The 20,797-nt window shown below is 32.2% G+C and overlaps 5 protein-coding genes across 5 annotated transcripts; 3 read left to right on the top strand and 2 right to left on the bottom strand.

The window, feature by feature from the left end:
• Positions 1-530: 530 nt before the first annotated feature.
• GPB5 (glycoprotein hormone beta 5) lies at positions 531-1,838 on the top strand. Its single transcript, XM_013321928.1, has 4 exons — positions 531-539; positions 634-831; positions 1,314-1,472; positions 1,646-1,838. The coding sequence occupies exons 2-4, from the start codon at positions 634-636 to the stop codon at positions 1,745-1,747; spliced, it is 459 nt and encodes a 152-aa protein (XP_013177382.1). The 5' UTR covers positions 531-539; the 3' UTR covers positions 1,748-1,838.
• Positions 1,839-2,047: 209 nt separating this feature from the next.
• On the top strand, positions 2,048-7,399 carry Ror (tyrosine-protein kinase transmembrane receptor Ror). Its single transcript, XM_013325243.1, has 4 exons — positions 2,048-4,529; positions 4,662-4,804; positions 4,958-5,107; positions 5,648-7,399. The coding sequence occupies exons 1-4, from the start codon at positions 2,244-2,246 to the stop codon at positions 6,000-6,002; spliced, it is 2,934 nt and encodes a 977-aa protein (XP_013180697.1). The 5' UTR covers positions 2,048-2,243; the 3' UTR covers positions 6,003-7,399.
• Positions 7,400-7,452: 53 nt separating this feature from the next.
• On the bottom strand, positions 7,453-11,016 carry LOC106124357 (zinc finger protein 260-like). Its single transcript, XM_013320931.1, has 7 exons — positions 10,982-11,016; positions 10,475-10,710; positions 10,139-10,254; positions 9,694-9,802; positions 9,396-9,548; positions 8,913-9,108; positions 7,453-8,490 (listed from the first exon to the last, which is right to left on the bottom strand). The coding sequence occupies exons 2-7, from the start codon at positions 10,637-10,639 to the stop codon at positions 8,354-8,356; spliced, it is 876 nt and encodes a 291-aa protein (XP_013176385.1). The 5' UTR covers positions 10,640-10,710; positions 10,982-11,016; the 3' UTR covers positions 7,453-8,353.
• Positions 10,660-12,338, bottom strand: LOC106123419 (uncharacterized). Its single transcript, XM_013319734.1, has 5 exons — positions 12,050-12,338; positions 11,817-11,942; positions 11,477-11,660; positions 11,067-11,209; positions 10,660-10,710 (listed from the first exon to the last, which is right to left on the bottom strand). Exons 1-5 carry the CDS (start codon positions 12,146-12,148, stop codon positions 10,660-10,662), a joined length of 603 nt encoding a protein of 200 aa, XP_013175188.1. The 5' UTR covers positions 12,149-12,338.
• A 229-nt stretch (positions 12,339-12,567) lies between these two features.
• On the top strand, positions 12,568-16,871 carry Syn1 (Syntrophin-like 1). Its single transcript, XM_013320597.1, has 7 exons — positions 12,568-13,300; positions 13,767-13,961; positions 14,523-14,740; positions 14,817-14,902; positions 15,040-15,335; positions 15,537-15,727; positions 16,053-16,871. The coding sequence occupies exons 1-7, from the start codon at positions 12,805-12,807 to the stop codon at positions 16,158-16,160; spliced, it is 1,590 nt and encodes a 529-aa protein (XP_013176051.1). The 5' UTR covers positions 12,568-12,804; the 3' UTR covers positions 16,161-16,871.
• Positions 16,872-20,797: the final 3,926 nt, after the last annotated feature.

Genomic DNA, 20,797 nt, shown 5'->3' with positions numbered 1-20,797 from the left:
AGACCGCCACCAAATGAGGCAATATTTTCCGCGCCAACAAATTTACAAGTTTTTGAGTTGTTTGGGTTGACGTTAATGTACTTAAAAAAGAACACATTTCAAAGGACTTGTGTGAAGTATAAATATGACTTTAGAATTTTAAGAAACCGAGAACCATTTTAGTTCTGCAGTAAATGAAAAAGACGAGGTTTCTGTCAAAAAATGTGAGATTCTGAATAGCACAAGATAAAAAACAACTCAATAATATAAATCTAGGAATAATTAATAAAGTTTAACATTTAAAATGCTTTTCCCTATTTTATTTACTACACATCTATCGCGTACTGCCTTTTGCTAGACTGAAAACCTTGTCCTCGGATTTGATATTCAAATATACCAGGCGCTTATTTCTTTTTAATGCGAAGTCGTAGAACCAATGGCTTGTGCACTGCCTTATTGTGAGCTGAAGTGGAAGAAATGTTCTGACGTCTTCGTTCCAGCTTAATAAAAACACAAGTCGGTTCGCAGATTCATCATACCATCTTCAGACTTACAACAAGGTTTGAAATTAATATATTTAATTTATTTTATTCGCTCATCCTAGCTGGTTAGAGTACCTATCCATATGTACCTGTATCCATATTTTTTTTACAGATGTTGAATAAATCTTTAATGTATGGTATAGCTACGGCTCTATGCTTCTACTGGGTTGTAATGTGCGTGAACGCTTCAAACTTTCGTTGTAAGCTTAAGCGTTACTCACACAAAGCAATGCAGACCGACCTAAATGGAAGACGATGCTGGGACGAAGTAAAGATAGGATCGTGCTGGGGTTACTGCTTGTCCTACGAGGTAAAAGATTTGTTATAGTTAAATATTGATCTGTAAGTTACTGTCTTTATCAAGTAGGTGTTGTAAATATTATGAATATAATAGTTTAAATCAGTACTTCTGTGATATAATTAACAATTGTAGAAAACAGACAGAAAAACAAGTCGTCCAATACTATACATAGCTGTATATTAAGGTACGGCGATGGTAATGGTACACTTAAAAGGCTTCCCATCAGGGAAGAGGGTAGATACTTCGTGTAATCCCTTTAAATAATCCATGGTACTTATTACCACAGTCCACAAACCTAAATTGTTTTACAGAAAAGGAACGTACTAAATTAGAGGTATAGATATAGTTTTACTTTTCTACTTAACCAATAAGTTGAGATGCAGAAAAATAGCCAAATACACGGATATATGTACAAACCATGTGAAGTATGGATGTGCAGGAGAAAGAATTTAGTTTTTATAACATTTTTATATAGTTTTAAATGTTTATAGATCTCTCACTGGCAGTTCCCATACAAAGAATCCCACCATCCGGTATGCGTGCACGGAGAACGTCGTCCCGCCTCCGTAAAATTGCAGAACTGTGATCCTGGAGTACAACCTGGAACTGATATCTACCACTTCGTTGAGGCTGTAAACTGCAAATGTCAGGTGAGAACTGATACTGAAGGTTGACCAATTGCAATATACTTCCTACAATATCCATTTTAAAATACGTGTCATGACTGCAATATTATCTTATATATAAACTGCCCATCACAAAATCTTTCCTATTTATATAGTGTGCAAAATAAATAAGAACACATAAACATTATCGTTTTTAGGTCTGTTCGTCTGAAGATACGAGTTGCGAGTGGCTACCTCCAGACTCTTCTCTACTAGATGGACTTATCCTGAGAGAAGAATTAGCCGAAGAACTAGAATAAACAAATCTGAAAAAAAAATGCATTCTCTTGATAAATTAAATGTTCATTGTTTGTATACTTGTTTACATATGTAAGTTACACTTTACAATAAAACCTATGCACTAAGAATATATATTTGTTTCTTCACTTTCCTTAAATATTGAAGGAAATATTTCGCATTGTCGACTTCAAAAAGGGAAAAAATATAATTTGACCACAAGGCAAACTCCTGTACATTAAGTACTCTTTGGTCTTGTTAATTTTATTTCTGTCGCGTCTGTCATGTGTCTATACTCTTTGGCAGACTGCTAAAAGATTTTGTTGAAAGGTTGAAGGAGTATCATATTACTCGGGCTTTTAATTAAATTAAATTTAAATAACAATTGATTTTAAGCACGCAATTTCTTTAATACTTTCCTGCAGTTACTATAGAATACGTTCATAAACTATATAGTGAACATGTGATTCATATATAGAGAGAAAGCTTTAAAAATAAGTGTTATGGAAAACATCAGTCATGTATATCTTTTGTGCGATTATTGCTTTCTGCTTTTTACGTGAAAGTTGTACATTGAATACCGATAAAACAGATTCGGTATCAATAATAAAGGGGAACTCAACACCAGAGAGAAAAGGATGGAATATAAATCTTAATATTTATTTTACAAAAACACTTCCGTCAATCATACGAAAACCATCAGGTGCGGACGTCCGACTCAGGTGTGAAGCTATAATGAATTTCACAAAAGTGGAAACTTTCACCAAATATAAAGAAGGGATTGAGACATCGTTAAAAGAAGCCCCTCCGGATTATATACAACAAAGACTCATGAAAAATTTAAAAGCTTATTGGCTTAAAGATAACAGAATGCTCTCAAAAAACGAAAGGATTAATATCTCTACAATAATAGATAAAACAAATGGTACAATAGGAACGAGTATAAAATTGAAAAACATAGATTTGCCTGATGAAGGTAACTATTCTTGTGTTATAAAACAAAATCATGAGAAAAAATTAACCACAAAATTGGAAATCAAAAGGAAATTGGCTGATGTTGAAAACTACGAACTACCAACTTACACACCTTTATTTTCCAATATTGGTGTAAGTGACGAAATTGAAGTAAATGTCAAAACAACTCCAGAACTGAAATTTGAAGATATGACTGTAGATAGCAGCTTAAAGCCCCAAAATTCATCTATCCCTCGCAAGCTCGAGCCTTTGTGTCAAAAATATGTTGGTATTGAATGCAGTGACCATTTGAAAGACCAATTTGTATACATCCCTTATGACACAACTCAGGCTATTTTAGAAGACAAAATTTCTAAAGCCATAAAAGTTACACAGTTCTCAAAAGACATAAGTTCACATTGTGAAGGTTATGCAGTGCCAAGTCTCTGTTACTCAACATTTCCAATATGTAGAGACCCTGAAACTATTAATAAATATTTCTATAAAGAAGCAAGAAAACTATTAAACTTACCAAATGATCATATAGGTGATTTGCCAGAAATATTATTTGAAAATATACCTAAAGATTTTGCACTGAATGCAAAATCTAGTAAGAATTCAACATCCAATATCTTTAATTACCGGTATAACTCAACAGTACTTAGAAGAGTTTGTAAACAAGACTGTGAAATATTAGAAAATGAGTTGTGTCAAACTGAATATGCCATTGCTAAAAGACATCCTCACATAGGTCAACAATTGACGTTGGAAGAGTGTCAAGACTTGCCAGAACATGATGCAGACTGCTTGAAAATTGACATAGGTACTATGATGGTGTCAGATGATGAATGCTACTGGGAAGATGGCAGTGGCTATTTAGGGAGAGTGAATATAGCCAGTAATGGAATGCCTTGTGTAGAGTGGTCCATGCAGCTCCGCGTAAAGCTTTCCGATTACCCTGAACTTACAGGAAAACATAGTTACTGCAGAAACCCAGGTGGTCTCAATACTCAACCATGGTGTGTGGTTGAAAAAGATGGAAAAACGGATGTACAAATCTGTGACATACCCAAATGTGCTCATAAAATATGGATATATATTTTAATTATATTTTTACTTGTGACACTGATAATTATTGGATTAGTTGCCTGTCTTTGCTATAGACATAAAAATAAAGGGAACGCAGCAACAATACGAGACATAAATCTACCAAATGCTGATAAGAATATTTATGGTAATTCAAGATTAAATTCTCCAATAGAAATGAATGAGCTATTAACTAATCAAAATATAAATAACCAGCCACATTTGAGTAGAAGTGTGAGAGGAAATGGCATACTTCGTGTTCCTCAATATTCTTTATCACAAATTAAGTTTTTGGAAGAGCTTGGTGAAGGTGCGTTTGGTAAAGTTTATAAAGGAGCCTTAAAGAATAATGGAGAAACTCAATATGTTGCTGTAAAGGCTTTAAAGGAAAATGCTTCAGCGAAAACTCAAGCTGACTTTAGACGTGAAATTGATTTAATTTCGGAGCTCAGCCATGAGAATATTGTGTGCATAGTTGGTGTAGCACTTAGAGAAGAACCATTGTGTATGTTATTTGAGTTTATGGCACGAGGGGATCTTCATGAATTTCTTATGGGCAGAGCTCCTCCTTCCGGAAAAGGTTTGCCGCCTATGAGATTGTTAAATATTGCATTTAATATTGCATCTGGTATGCAATATCTTGCCTCACATCACTATGTCCATAGGGATTTAGCTGCTAGAAATTGTTTGGTATCAGATGATTTTATAGTCAAAATATCCGATTTTGGTCTTTCAAGAGATATTTATAGTTCAGATTATTACAGAGTGAGTATTTATCATTGTTATCTATAAGTTTAAATTTTTAAGACATGAATCATTTCTGATAATTAATAGGGACAATCTTTGTTTCCAAATATTAATGTTATGATTAAATATGTTCATTATATTTGTTTGTAGGTGCAATCTAAAAGTCTCTTGCCAGTTAGATGGATGCCACCGGAGTCAATATTGTATGGTAAATTTACAACAGAAAGTGATATTTGGTCATATGGAGTAGTGCTATGGGAAATATACAGCTATGGCCTCCAACCTTATTATGGGTAAGTAGAATCAGTAAAATAAAGAATGATAGTAGGTGATGTACATGTTCTTTCCTTGAAATTGTGTTCAAGTTCAGTTTTTTCAAGGGAAATAAGAGAGATGACTGTATGTGTTTGTACTGGCTGGTTATTAAAAATATTTTTCGTGATTAGGTACAGCAATCAGGAGGTGATATCGATGGTTCGCGGCGGGGAGCTGCTCGCCGCGCCAACTAATTGCCCGCCACAAATGTACGCACTTATGCGAGAGTGTTGGAAACACACGCCACAACGGAGACCCAATTTTGAAGATGTTGTTAACAGGTAAGATATAATATACGGTTTTTGATCTATTATAGGTATTCAATTTTCTTTATGTATATTACTATGTATTTCATAGGGACTGAAATAATACTAGCAGAAACCGCAAAATTGGTTTTATTTATGATGTACGACTACTGTAGCGTATAAAAAAAACATTGCATAATTTGTAGGTTTACAAAATTAAGCACCAGCTAATACATTAATAATGTACTCAATACGATCACTTTATCGGTAGTCACAAATTGAGGTTTATATAACGGTTAATAAAAAGAAAAGTGCAGGTATGTATTCAGACACAAAAAGTTCATAAGAGTCTGATTTCTAATTTTATATTCCATAATTAATAGAAACATTAAAGAAATGTACTAATTACTATTTAATCATAACTGGTACTGTATCATTACTCAGTGGTATGTGACGGTTGTTCGCAGGCATGTAATCTATTTATAAATTACTACATGCAGTGTATCAGCGCAACTTTCTCTTAATACCCATTTCCAATATCCGCTTATTTAAACATTATATGACAACTCATTACAGATTACAAGAATGGATACAAGTTGGTGGTTGTCCGGAGATAGGTCCTTTGGAAGGTACCTCTTGTTCCCACAGACCAACCACATCAACAAAGGATCAACAAGAAAGGGCACCTCTCTTACCACCACATTGTTCCTCCTCCAACGGGTCCCTAGCAACTGGGAGTTTAAAGAAATTCAGCGCAGCCAGTTCCAGTACAAAGGTAACTGATGACAACCGATCAACTTGCAGTGAAGTCCCACCTTTAGCGCCCAAATCAAAAAAACATAGCTCCGGTTCTCTCATAGATGGAGATAAGGTTGGTACTAGAGACACAATTGTTAGAATACCTAACACTCATTTTAGTAATGATATTTAATCAAATATTTAACTTTAACACATTGCCAACTTGGGAAAGTACACTTTCATTTGTGACTTGCGGCATTTAATGTGTTAATTATGAATAAAAGATATGCAGCTAGTGGTTTTGGTCGAGTGAAAGAATTAAAACTCATAGAATTTTTCTACAAATTTGAATTTAATTCTTATAAGATTAAAATCAGAATACTATTGAATAATTTCTGGATATACATTAAAAAATAACAATTTTATGAAAAGTTATTCCAATTAACATGACAAGCTCAATAAAATAGTTTTACCCATGAATAAATTAAATAATTCTATGTACAAGATATGTGTCTTATGTAGTAAATACCTAACAATAAAATACATTCCATTGTTACAAATCTTTTGTACACATCAATGTAGAATCATATAACAGTTATTAAAAAAGTTTACTTTCTTTTTATTTAAATCTACGTAGTTTTCACTTTTGTGTCTTGTGCTAAACAATTATTTTCGTGTCTGTACATGTTTTTAATTATTATAATTATAAGTAAACTCCTCACAAAAACTTGTTCAGAATTATTGAAGTATTTCTTCATGAAAAGTATTACATTTGGTTCCTTTTATTATATATTGTGGTTAGGGGTGAATGATGACACATATTTGTTAGTTCCTTTTAACTATTGCAGCCTATTTACTTTTTTTATGTTATAAGTTTGCTTATGCACAAAAAGTTTGTCTTAATCTTTTTACTCTATGGCATTAAAAAAATAAAAATTATTGCAGGAAATATTTATCTCTAAAATGTGTTCTATAAAACATTTTGGCGCTGTATTTGGTACTTTATTTATTTTAATAAGTTATCACATTTTATTTATAATCAAATATTGTACTTAGTTGTAGCGTATTTAAAAGACATATTAGGCTTTGTCTGAATATAAGAGGCAAAGGTTCCAGCAAATTCTTGAGTAAGTATTTTGAAAACCACAGTTAAATATAAAATCAGTTAAATGTTAACACATAAAGTATTTTGACTTTCTACGATAATTATCTTCAACAAATACCCATAAAATCTATATTTGCTAATACAAATCTGCCTTTAAAAGTACCTAAATTTTGCCCTTAAATTAAAGAATAGGATAGATTATAAAATGTAGATCGGCAAGTTTTAAATTATTAGCTAAAATTAGTTTTTATAAAACTTTGTATAACTTAGTTCATTTAGGTAACATTAACGTTGGATTCCACTGCGGAAACAATTGTATGATTTTTTTTCAAAGGGAATGACTAAAATATTGTACAAATGTTTCAGCAATGGTAACCAACTTAAGGCTAACTTTAAGTAATATAAGATGTTATTACAATTGCTTTAAAATGAAGAAAAGAATAAAAATACGAAATCCATAGACAATGATAAAATTAAGTACATTTATAAAATAGTTTTAATAATACTGTAATGAATCAAAAACTAATGATTTCTTTTTATTATTGTACAATATTGAATTGTCCACACTTTAAAAATAATTTTTTTATCATTGAAAGAACCTATGGGCGTCGGCAATGGATGGCCGAGAGTTTTTAAGAAAATTAACACAGACTATTTGGAAATACTAAGATGCTTACTAACCCTAGATCTATGTAAATAACTCAAAAACTACTTGTCAGTTTTAATGAAAAGAAAACCACCAATTTTTTATTGATAAGCAAATTGGGAATAAATTACTACAATCTCCATCTCCCTTAATTTTAGCCTTTATCATCGGCTGGCGACGCTCTTGTAACGAAATGTCACTGCCGTAGTAATTGTATTAATATATATTGCCATCCTTGTCATTTCAAAGAGAATGAGTGGGATGAAAATATGTTTTTACAAATTTATACAGTAAAAACCCACAGTAACAAAACACTGCCTTAAATATAACAAAAATCACATTTTGTGTCTATGTGGAAATAAAAAAATTATGTATATAATATTGCCATGACATTACTAAAAGCATATTTCTCTACTGTGAAAAATATGCAAAAATTGTATGTAATTGTCGTGTTATTAAAATCACTAAAAATAAGGAATGTAATTTAAAATAATAACCGTAACATTTTTTCTACATCTTTTTTATTGTATTCTTGCCAGTATTGTAATGTTTTCTTAGCATGTAATTTTTTTTAAACAATATTATCTAGATGGATTTGTTTCGTTAATGTTTCTACCTTCGACTTTATATACTTTTGTAAATTTAAAAATTTTATAGTACATTTTGTACTTGCCAAAGACTCTTTTGTATGTGATACGTTTACTTTTTTTACTTAGATATAATCTGTATTTCTATGGTAATTTATTTATAAAGAAATGTTTCGAAATATTTGCTTATTTTATTTATTTTAATATCATATTACATTGGTTATATCTTCAGGTTTGACTTTCTTGTTTATCAAGTATTCGCCATGGACCCGCCGGTGTACTTTGAGGTTAAAATTACTGGTAAAACTTCTGCCGCAAGTTTGACAAACGTACGGCCGTTCTCCTGTAAAATTAAAATAAAAATATGAACGGATAGCTCAACCTAAAATTGTCCAAAAAAATTGGAAATTAAGTTTCTAATTAATAATTAATTAACTATTTTGCAAAGATGATAAAAATGTTATTATGAATATTTTTAGCGTGACGTCACACCCTGGACAGCGCCATTGTCATAGTTATTTTAATAGTTCGGAATTCAGTACCACAATAACATACAGAGAACGATTTTACTCTATAACGCAGGGTGACGTCACTGACAACGCCATGACAGGCTATCGTTTTTTCGCAGAACGTTGAAATAAATTTTTGAAAATACACAATGTAATTGTATTTTTATATTCAAATTGTTATGTTTTTGAAAACAAATAAAAATGAATTGGTTTACAGAACATTATTTCCGAGCTGCCATTATATTTGCCTGAATACCTGTATGTATGCGGCGATGTTTGTTCAAAGCAGATCCGTAGAAGAATTTTGCAGGGCAGTACTGACACTGCTTGGTGCGGTTGCCGTTGTGCTTGTCGAGGTGCATCTGCAGCGACACTTTGTTCATATACGTGTTGCCGCACACCTCGCATTTGTACGGCTTTTCTTCATCATGAGTTTTTAAATGACGATATATCTGTAATAACTTAATAACTATTGATATATGTTATAGTTAATCCTAATTCTATCAATAGTTCAAATTCTTAAAGCCGTTATCTGTGGTAAAATGGTAAAAATCAAATAGGCACAAAATACCATGGCTTATAGCCTGTCCATATAGGTCAGTGTTTTTCATAGATAAACTAGCTTAGTGTGCGTTAGAGACTTGAAAAACTGACTGTATATTTTAGTACAAGTTTTTTTGGCAAAGTAATCATAGTAAAAATTATTAATTATATTTTAAAGTGAAAATAAAATTCTTACCATTGAAGATTTATTCATTTTTATGCCGCATATTGGACAGACTCTGGACTTTTGCTTACAAATATGTTTGTCAAGTTTTTCTTGACATGAAAACACCGCACCGCAGCCAGTGCAATAAACTTTTAAAGCTGTATGTTTTCTCAAATTATGCTCCTGCGGGAATAAAAATATTTAATTAATTAAAATTAAAACAAAAATGTCAGACAATACATGCAGCGGGAACAATGATTTTTTCATGGTTTTTATCAAGTTGTTGGTCTCATTAGAAAAAAAAAAATGAAAGCATTACATATATTACCCTCAGACCGCTAACATATTTGGTTGAATATCCACATAGTTTACAAACATGCCGCTTTATAGTAGTATGTCTTAATACATGTATTTTAATTTTGCACTTTGTATTGAATCTGTAATAAAAAGTAATTTAACATATCTTACGCATCAACTTTTATTAGGAAATTTAACATATAAAGATATTGCTGTCTCTCTTCATTACTTCATGCAAACTGAGACAACTATACATTTTTAATTTATTTAAAAAAGGTACATTAAGGATAAGATTTGAATTTACCAGTTTACATTATTCTAGTCCAGTTAGGAACCCCGCATTGCATATAAATAGAAACATGTAAGCCCACAATGGAAACCACACAGTAATACCAGTGTGGTTTAACAGTTGTAATCCATCACTGGCTTCAATTGCTGGACTGGAATAATGATAACTGAAAACCGTCTTTACTTACGTTTCCCCACAATCATCACAGATAAACTGTTTATCAGAATGTACATTCGATTTATGTTTTCTTAAATTTCGCGGCGTGTCATAGGTTCGGTCACACTGGTTACATTTTAACTTAATCTAAAACAATAATAAATATAATTATTATTTATACACCACAATATAATATGAATACAGAGCTTTCTCGAAAAGCACTGATTTTAATCTATTTTTGAATGATGCAAAGCTTTGTGCCACTGTGAACAGATACCATTATACTAGGAAACTACCTTTAAATATTCAACTTAAATATAATATAATTCCAGCAGAAAAAACAATATTCATCTCAAATAATACATACACTTCCATCATAATGCATTTTCCTATAATGATGCTCCATATGTACATGATTAATACAATATTTATTACACATATGGCACCTTTTTTGACTATCTGGAGTATGTCGGAATCTGTGGCCTAGTATTTCCGGCCATTCGGTAAATATTTCATGACATAATTTACACATTTTATCTATTTTATGGCACTCTAAGTGATCAAATAATTCTTTATTGTCTTCAAATGATGCTTTACAAAGACCTGAAAGTTTAAATTTGTACACATATACAACTTTCTGACAGTGAAGAAAAAAAATATGAAACTAAATATCAGAAAAACAATTTAAAGGTGCATGGGAAGTCAAACAATCTACACTGGACTAAATTTGTTGACTGTAGCCAAGTCACTTCTAAATTACGATAGACGTCTAACATAGGTAACCCAAATGTCACATATATTTGTGTCACCTCCTATTAGGAGCTTGAGTTATATAATATAATTTTTAAAAAGTATTCTTAACACTTTTTTTTACCACATAGTTTTTTTAACTTGAGTTCTTGAGCTCTCAGCTTGTCTTTTATTTTTCGTTTAATCTTAACTTCTTCATTTTTAATTGCCTGTTTTATTTCTTCTTCATTTTCCAAAGGTATTTTCACTTTGTTTTTCTTTTTAGAAAGTCGCTTTATTTTCACTCCATTTTCAATATTAAAAGGTTGTTTTATTTTTCGCATTAACACTGTCTTTGAATCATTTGCAACATCTGAAATTAAATAAATATTTGTTAAAGAACTATAAGTATATAAAGTAATAGTAATATAATAGTTACTAGTATTTCAATAAGATAACTATGAAAGTTTAGATGTATAGATGGATGTTTGTTAGGAGCTATCTTCAGATCTTAATGATTATTGGCACAGATACAGAATATTCTGAAAGAATGCATAGTATACTTAATAGGAATTTTTTACCTGCACACAGACAAAGTAGGAGTCAAAAGCTAGTAATTTATGTGATAGAAAAAACATACCTTGTGATGTAACATTTGATATAGCAAACAATGGTATTTCAAATGTTTTACTACTCTCAAAATTATTACTGTCATAAATATTGTTGAAAGCACTAGAATCCATTGATTCTTCCTTAGGTTCAGATTTTACTTCACTATTTAAACAGTTTTCATTTATTGTACTATCAGGATCATCTTTCACAATCTGTAATTAGTTAGATTTATTTTGGACATTTATTCTCCTTTATTTTTTTATGTAAACACAAAGTGATGGACTTATTAATATTAGATGGGCTGGAGGTGTTTTAAATTTGAGTATTAACTGCTAACACTATTACATATATAAAAGTTCCATACTCACATTCAATATTGCATTTCTCATAACAGATTCTGAGGTAATACACCTATTCCTAAAATCGATAAAATAATTCACCGTTTCCCAACAATTGCAGCAGATTAGCTGCGACATTTTATCACCGACACATATCTGTAAAAGTAACGAATACAAAGTGTTATAATATATATTTTCAGATAAAATAATTGTTATTATTTCTTCGATTAATTTTAATTATTTACTAAAATTATATCACTAACCTTAAGTTCGGTTAGTAAATTATACTGTACAGCAAATGGCTCATCTAAAGTTCTCATTTCTTTATTAGTTTCAAGACATGCCCGACACGTAACCATCATTTCCCTAATAGTTTCTAATTGGTAAACTTTGTTTTGTCTAAATAATATTATTTTAGAGCAAAACTTTGCTAATATTTATGTTTCCATTCCCAGTGTGATTTCAAAACAAACCAACAAAACCAAACGCAAAGATGTCACTTGCTTGTCACTTGGTTATTATTTGTCATTTTAATTGCCATCATTAAACCGTTACACATTAATCTGTCATAGAGCGTTGAACTACAAATCATTTTACGTATAAATTTAGAGATATACTGGTGTTAAATCAATAAGATTATTTTACTTTACTAACATTAGAATATAAAGTACTAATTTTTTAAAATTTTGTTGTCAACAAGTTGACAACACTTTGCGCCATTCGTTCATTTTTGATTGAATTCGTGCTTAATCATTCATTCTCTATAATCGGTGGGCGGACGGGGAACGTCAAATTTATGTCGTAATATTGATTGTGCAATGAATCTCTGTTTATTTGATGATATTATTGAATTGTCATACTTGTCTAAACCTTGGAGAAATAAAAACGATAATGTGTTGAATTAAAATATAAACGCGCAACTTGATGTTTAATTTTATCAACAATATTTTACAAAAACGAAATATAGTTTTGGTATACATTTATATATTGAGTCAATTATAACGAATAAATTGTAATTATGGTGGAGAACGGTGGTTCCAGCGGTGGAAGCGAGAGTCCTAATGCAACATGTGCTCGGTCAGGGTTGCTGGAGACATTGGTACGCGGTGTTTGGTACCGAGTGCATTGTTCTCTCGAAGATGATTACCTGAGCGTGTCGTTAGACGATGGTTACGATGCTACTACAACTTTAAATGGAACATTGAATAACAATAACGTAGAGACACCAAATAGTGACTTCACAGAGGTGCCTGAAGCTATCGCCAATCAGAAACGCCTGGTGCAAGTTGTGAAATCAGACAATAATGGTTTAGGTATATCTATTAAAGGAGGGATAGAAAATAATATGCCTATATTAATATCAAAAATTTTTAAAGGCATGGCCGCTGATCTTACTGAGCAATTGTATGTTGGTGATGCTATTCTTTCTGTAAATGGTGAGGACTTAAAAGATGCAACACATGAGGAAGCTGTAAAAGCATTAAAAAGAGCAGGGAAAATGGTGCAGTTAGAAGGTAAGATAATAAAATACTCATTAACATAGATATGTTGGCCTAGACAATATTATCTCTTTAACATATTCATTTAATATGAGTTCATAGATATAATTGTTTTAAATTGATATGACCTCCTAATTAGGTTCAAAGTAATTAGGGTTGGTGTGTGTAGTTGTTATTGTGTTCTACACACACACACACACACACATACATAGACAGAGAATCTTAGAACTTACTTCTCAGCTATCTATGCTATTTTAGTAGTTATGATACTATGACTTTTTAGATAATTAAAAATGCCTTTGAATGAATAGCACGGCTATGGCAAGCAATTTCAATCCATTGTCAAAGATTCGCCTCGTACATTAATATCATCATGATCGGATTAAAACAACTGAAGAGTTATTTCATACATTTTCTTCTGAGTTTTTAATTAACAAAGTTTAAATGTAACTGTTAATAAAAAAATACAATTTTGTTCTAGTGAAATATCTTCGTGAAGTAACACCTTATTTCCGTAAGGCGTCAATCATTAGCGAAGTAGGTTGGGAGCTGCAGCGCGGCTACATGGCGGAGGCACCCCCTTCGCCGCCGTCACCTAGGCGACGGCGCGCCGACACCCGTTATGTACCACTGCTGATGGCATGTGTGGCTAAGAACCTTCGCCATCATGACCCAGGTAATTAAGTGTTACAAATTATAGAATGTAAACAATACCATAAACCTAAATGAAAAATTAAAAAATCAAGTTATTATGCTGTCCAATTACATATGTAAAGTTACCTAATATAATTTGGCTTATATAAAGCTTGATGTATAATTATTTCGTGCTTGAGATAAATTACACAGTAAATTTAATACCTATGTCGACAGGTGATCAATATCTCATTACACTTGTATTAATTACAGTGAAACCCACAAACCGCGGAAAGTTAATATGACGCTATTTGCGGTGACAATATTTAATATATTTTTACAATAAATAAAATTAGAGTGTCTGTATGTAGCATAGGAAAAAACAACTCTTATTTCGGAACATGTATAAGCATTGGTATACCGAAAATGAAAATTTAATAATTTTTGACTAACTGACATGTCCGCAAAACCGCGCTTGTTGAGAAGATTTTCGCGATTGTTTGACTGGATGACTGGATACTACCAATAATAGTTAAATCATTGTCTCTTGTTAAAAGAAATTGCGAATACAACAATTAATATATTTTGTTTTATATGTTTATAGAGGAGCGTATAATCGAGTTGTACTCCCCGGACGGGGTACACGCGCTGGCACTACGCGCGGGGTGTGCTGGTGCGGCGGCGGGCTGGCACCGTGCGTTACACGCGGCTGCTCGACGTGCTGCACGCGCCGCGCTTGCCCGCGCCCGACCTCGCCTGCGGGCGCTGCTTGGCGACGTGCGATATGCTGGTTGGCTTGCGCGTAGACCGCCTCAGGATATCGTAAGTATACGGATGTGTATTGTTTATGAGGTTGCCATGCTTTAAAATTTTAACAATTGTGTTAATTTTGTTTCAGATGGGAGCTTCAGGCGGATCTGACAGTTCCGATGACTTGGAAGGTTGGGTGCCAACATTCGTTGCTATCACGGATCGTGAATTGAGGTTAATATTTCTTGTGCATGGATCTCACTAGAACATAGCCTGAAAGAACACATAAGCTTCTAATTCAATTTTTTATAATCCCGTGCGGATGCAGGCTCTGTTGACCGCTCTTATTAAGTAAAGCAACATGCTTGCAGGCTATATGAGGCGGCGCCATGGTCTGCGGAGGCGTGGTGCGCGCCCACGGAGAACTTCAACCTGGCGGCGACGCGGCTGGCGTGGTGGCGGCGCGGCGTTTCGGAGGAGGCGGAGGCGGGGGCCGGGTCTGGGTCTGGGGGCGGGGCGGCAGCGCTGGGCGTGCGCGCGGGCACGCCGGCCGGCCTGTGCGTGCGCGCGCTGCGGGCCGACACGCCGCACGACCTGGCCGCGGTGGCGGGGGCGCTGGTGGACGGCGCGCACCATGCAGTCAGAGCACAGCCCGAGTTCACATTCCGTAAGTCAGGGTTTAGTAGTTCATAAGTGGTAAATCTTGTATAGTTCGTCAATTCAGAGCAGAAATTAATTATTAATAGCTTACCACTTAAGGTATAACATCGTTCACCTTGCTCGAACATTAAGTGAATTTAATTTATTACTAGTGACAAAATAAGTATTGTATTTACGTGTGTGCGGTGTGCGGTGTGCGTGTGCGCAGGTTGCCGGTACCGCGGCGCGTGCGCACGTCTGTCGCTGGGTGCGGGCGGGGTGTGCGTGTGGGAGGCGGCGGGCTCGCTGGGGCGGGGCGGTGCGCGCGCGCTCTACCGCCGCCCGCTGCACGCACTACGCGCCTCCGCAGATGATGACCGCACCGCACTCTGGCTACACTTTGCAGACGATGACACACTTGTGAGTACATTCATTTATTGCTACACTAGCTGTGCCCGCGACTCCGTCTACAAAACAGGGAATAGTATGAAAATATCCTATGTCCATCTCCTGCTTCTAAGCTATCTTCCCACCAATTTTGACCCAGCCAGCTATGCGTGGAGGTGTATCATTTAAAGCTGCGCTAGCAATTCGATGAAACGATTAATGTGTGTCGTTTTCGCTGTTAGCAATTTATTGTCCCGATAAATCTTCAATTCAATCAGGAATTAAGTAGAAATAGATTGATATTTCGCTGAGGTCTACATCCAAGTATAACATTTAATTTAATGGTGATTTCCCTCAGGAATTGGACATGGAAGGCAGTCCAAAGCCGGCAGTGTTCATCCTGCACAATCTGCTGTCAGCTCGCGTGCATTCTCTGCCGGGGGAGGAGGTGGCCAATCCTCTATAACAACACGTCTACACAACGCAACACTTTTTATACACGTAACGTATTCAAAAATTCAAATACATATAAGGATGGATTTCCACTGTCAACATATTTGTATATCGTCCCTTTTATTCTCTTTGAAAACGGAGACATGTATCAATACAAGTGTGGCAGTGGAATTCTACGGTAACTTCAATAATACAAGAGTGAGTAAAAAAGACAAGAAAAATACATTAGTTTAATAATGTAATAAACGGAACGTTTTTGATATTTGCTGAACGTAGAAGTAAGGAGCGTTAGTTTTTTTTTGTCAAAACAAACATTCGTCAGTAAAAAAAAGTCATTCGACATTAGACATTTCATTATATCATATTTCGTTTGATATTAGAACAGATAACATAATTGCTAACTGAATGAGTGAATGATTAAAAATATCAATTGAATGATTTAGATTTTCGAAGTCATTCAATCGATATTTTTGACAGCGAATGTGATTTTTTTTAATAAAATAATAATTGTTAGATTAACAATAGTTTGACAATAAAGGTGAGGCTAGAATAAAGTGAATGACCTTTTAATAGATCTGACTTGATCTTTTTTTCATAATTATGTTAAAAGCCCTTGTGTGAACACAGCTTTATATATTACATAGTAAAATCCAAATTTGTACCCCACGTCTACCTCTCAGATATTTTTTTTTTGTTTTATTAATAAAATGACAAAATTATTAAATAACTAATTTAATTGTTAAGTTTGTATACTAATTGTTTTTATTATTTTTATTATATTTGTTATATTTAATAATGTAATAAGTAAGTGTAATTTAAAAAAAATAACCTCAATTTTTTTTGCATGATTATTTTTACTGTTTGTTAAATTATTTTCATTCCGAATAATTAATTTATGGAGATTTATTTTTCTGCACTGATTTAGAAATATTTTTTACCTACAGCCAGGATCTGTGTTTATTTTTATACAAAAATTAACTTATTTCTATTTTTTAAGCATTAATGTCTCGAATATTGCCAGCAATTAGTTGTAACATTCCAATTTATTAATTAGAAATAATAATATAATCATAAAATGTCAAACATCTAAAGCCTCGCATGTGTTCAGTATATCGAATGTTTATGATAAAAATTGCTTTGTGTGGCATTTTGTAATTGGCATAATGATTAGAAAAATGTACGATTCTGTGTTGCCTTGCGTAGAAAGCTATAAGCAAATTATCTGGAAATGTTTAATATTTAAATTAATAATATTTAGAGAGTGGTATAATTGTATATCAAAATCAGTTTAATATAGTGTTCATGACAGGTACTGAACTGTTAAAAATTGCTAAAAAGTTTTTTTTTTGTTGAACCATCTTGAACACTTTTGATGCTGACTGTACTCTATAATTTTCATTGTTTATTCCTTTTTCCTATATAATGTATGGCATAGTTATAGGGGTATTACATCGGCCTATTTCTCTCTTACACTCCAATCAATGGTAGTGGCTCTTCCAAAGAATAAAATCTCCTTCGATTGTAATTTCCTTCAAATTATTTTTTAGACATTAATTTGTTGATGGACATATTTTTATAATTAATTAGTTGTAAATATATAAGTGTTTGTTTATGTGACCCGTTACATTCCCAGAATGTAGAACAATATACATATTTGCTTTAATTAGGTAGTGTTTAACCTCATATGTTTTAAGGGTTTTTTAACATAGTGTTGTATAATGAAGTAGTTAACATAACTTTATGGGCAATATTTGTGGTGATAAGAAATTTGTAAGCGTGTTTTTCGAGCGGGTAGTTTTTAGTAACATTAATCGACTAATTCAATGAAAAAAGTTACATGTCCTATGAGATCTGTAGAGATATAACTTTTTTCTTTGGTCGAAATTTCAATCATTTGGATAGCTTTGAATTAGTGATGGCGTCTGTATGTACTTTGCCTTAATCTCATGATTTCTAATATTTTGTAGAGGCTTGTTTTTGAATAATCTATTCATCGCGATTTTTTAATAACAAAAAATAATAGATTTTTATGAAATTTGCTATATTTATTTATTCTTGTAAGATTTGATGTTTATATTAAAAAAAAGTATTTTTTTATTGTTTTGTTAGTGACTGTACTGTGTTCAATCTTGTGAATCTAAATTTGTTTTTATATTTTAACATTCATATTTATGTAAAATCAGTATTTTTAATTGGTACGAAAAGACTAGTACGGTTCCATTAAATAATCTAGATATAAGTTAGAATAAGTGCATTAAGGTATTTAATCACATTCGGATATATATTTTTATTTAACTAATCTTTCTATATAAACTTTGAAATTCAGAGTTCCGTAGCGCCTTTATGATAAAGAAATTCTTATTTTTTTACATAAATTGTTTTATTGATTTAAAAATTTTGTTATAAGAGTTAATTTTATACGGAACCCCAAAGATAACCAAAGAAGGCATGGTTTTGTAATTATTTTTAATGTTTTATAATAAAAAGTTTTGACGTATAAATTACTCGTTGACAGATAATCATAAACATCAATGTTGCTATAAAAAATTTTTAAAATATGCAATTACAAAAATGTACCCATTTTTTTTTTCAAATATAGATACGTTCATTACTGTTTTTTTTTGTTAAATATCCTAATATCATGCCTTTTTTGATTATGTTGATTACAGAATATCTTACTGTGTGTATATCTAATGCATAATAAGTTACCATTTTTCTTAATAAGTCACTATCTTGTAGCGTAGCTTCAACGAACTAATAAGTAGCCCACACTAATATCAATCTAATTATCTAAATGAATTTGTTGCCATATCAATTTATACGAAATTAGACATAAAAGTATGTAATCTCATAGAATTTCTACGATTTTTCTGTATTACTGAATGTATTTTACAGTAATTAAATTTTCCTAAGACTTTGTACTTTTAAAATCATCGGAATCTCTCGAATATATATTTCCTGCCCTATATACTGTATTAATGTTTTTAATGATGTTTCTAGCTAGATTTTTAACTATTCAAAAATTTTTACAACATAAAATCAGTCTCAAGATAGAGTTACAGATTTTTTGGCTATAAAATACGTTTCATATTTGCATTCTAACCTACAATACTCAGAAAAGGCAACGAAAATGTCTCAGTGTTGCAATTAAAAAAAATAAGTTAGCTGTCAAAATGATATCGGTTTTTATAGTAACGAAGTTCTGTTGTGTGGTTCTACCGTGGGCTTTTATATTATTAAATAAAAAGTAATTTAAAGGTTAAGTATAGTCAAAAATGAGTTCACAAAAGAATGCTAAAGTAAACTGATTATTTTTTTTACTCCAGTTGCGATACTTGACATCCATGTTTTTTTCAATTGCAACACTGAGCTAACAGTCTTTCGTAATACAACGATAAAATAGTATTCAGTATTAGAATTTTGTGATTGTGATCTTATACAAAATATTCAAATTCGATTAATCATTTTATTACTGTACCAAAGATATATTTCCACAGAGCTATATAAACAGTATGCTCTATGGTTTTTCGCACAATTTACAATAGACACTGCCTTTTAAAACATTTATATATTTTTTTAAATGTCAATAATTCAACTCGCATAATGTAGGTTTTCACTGTTCGAACATTACCAAACCATCTTGTTGAACATGTTTCAACAATGGAAATCCACGCTTAAATTCATACCTCTGGTAAAAAAGATTTTTTTTATACCTTTCTCGATTGTGAATAAGTTTGCAGTACCGATAGTTTTGTAGTGTTTTTATGCGTGCCGTGTGTGTATCTTCTTAGCCCTTGAATTATTTAACTTTAGTTGTGAGATGGGAAACGCTTTCTGTACCATTGTTATACTGCTATAAGTAGAGTTAAGAAGACGGCAGATTTTTTTCAAATATATACGATTATGGATTTTGGATGTAATAATCTCGATAATTTATGTACAATCAATATTTTAAAAATTAATTTAAAGTCATTTTGGCGATTTCCCAATTCCTTCGAACTAATGTTCATGTTTGTATTAGAAGTCTGTAAGTCAATTTATAGAAGGCTGAAAGTAAAGTGCGATGTAATGAAACTATTTGTTTATTTTCGCTACATTGATGCTTTTACTAGGAACTCAAAAGAAGATTTGGTTGTAAACCAGAAATGTATAATTTGTGAAAGTTTGTTTCGATATCATAGATTAATATACTAATAGATTGGATGTGTATCTTAAGAGATGTCAAAGACAAAAAACAATAACAGCTTATGTAATGTATTTTGTCAGTGTCAATTTGTTAGTATATAATCTATGGTTAGTAAATAATGGTATAGCATAGCGTTTTACCTTGCGATTGTATGAAAAATGTATGATCTGTTATCAAAATTTACTTCGTACTCTGTCAAACTGATTCATTAAAAACAACGAAAGTTAATTATATTGTTTTCTTTTTCATACCCCTTTTTAAACAATTACAGATAATTAAGTATTAATTTAATAATGATTAGATGAGACAATTTTAACAGGAATAGATTTTTTCTTTTTATTGTTTTTTTTTGTCACGGCACAAGTATAATTTTGTACCATTATTTTTACAATATTTTATTTTTTCATCTTAAATTATTTTTCAGACAATAAACTGGTCATGTTGACGCTTAGTTTAGTGAGTAA

The sequence above is a fragment of the Papilio xuthus genome, unplaced genomic scaffold, assembly GCF_000836235.2.
Source record: "Papilio xuthus unplaced genomic scaffold, Pxut_1.1 DF828952.1, whole genome shotgun sequence".
Lineage (NCBI taxonomy): Eukaryota > Metazoa > Arthropoda > Insecta > Lepidoptera > Papilionidae > Papilio > Papilio xuthus.
The sequence above is the reverse complement of the archived record's forward strand: the minus strand, read 5'-3'. Positions and strand labels throughout refer to the sequence as shown.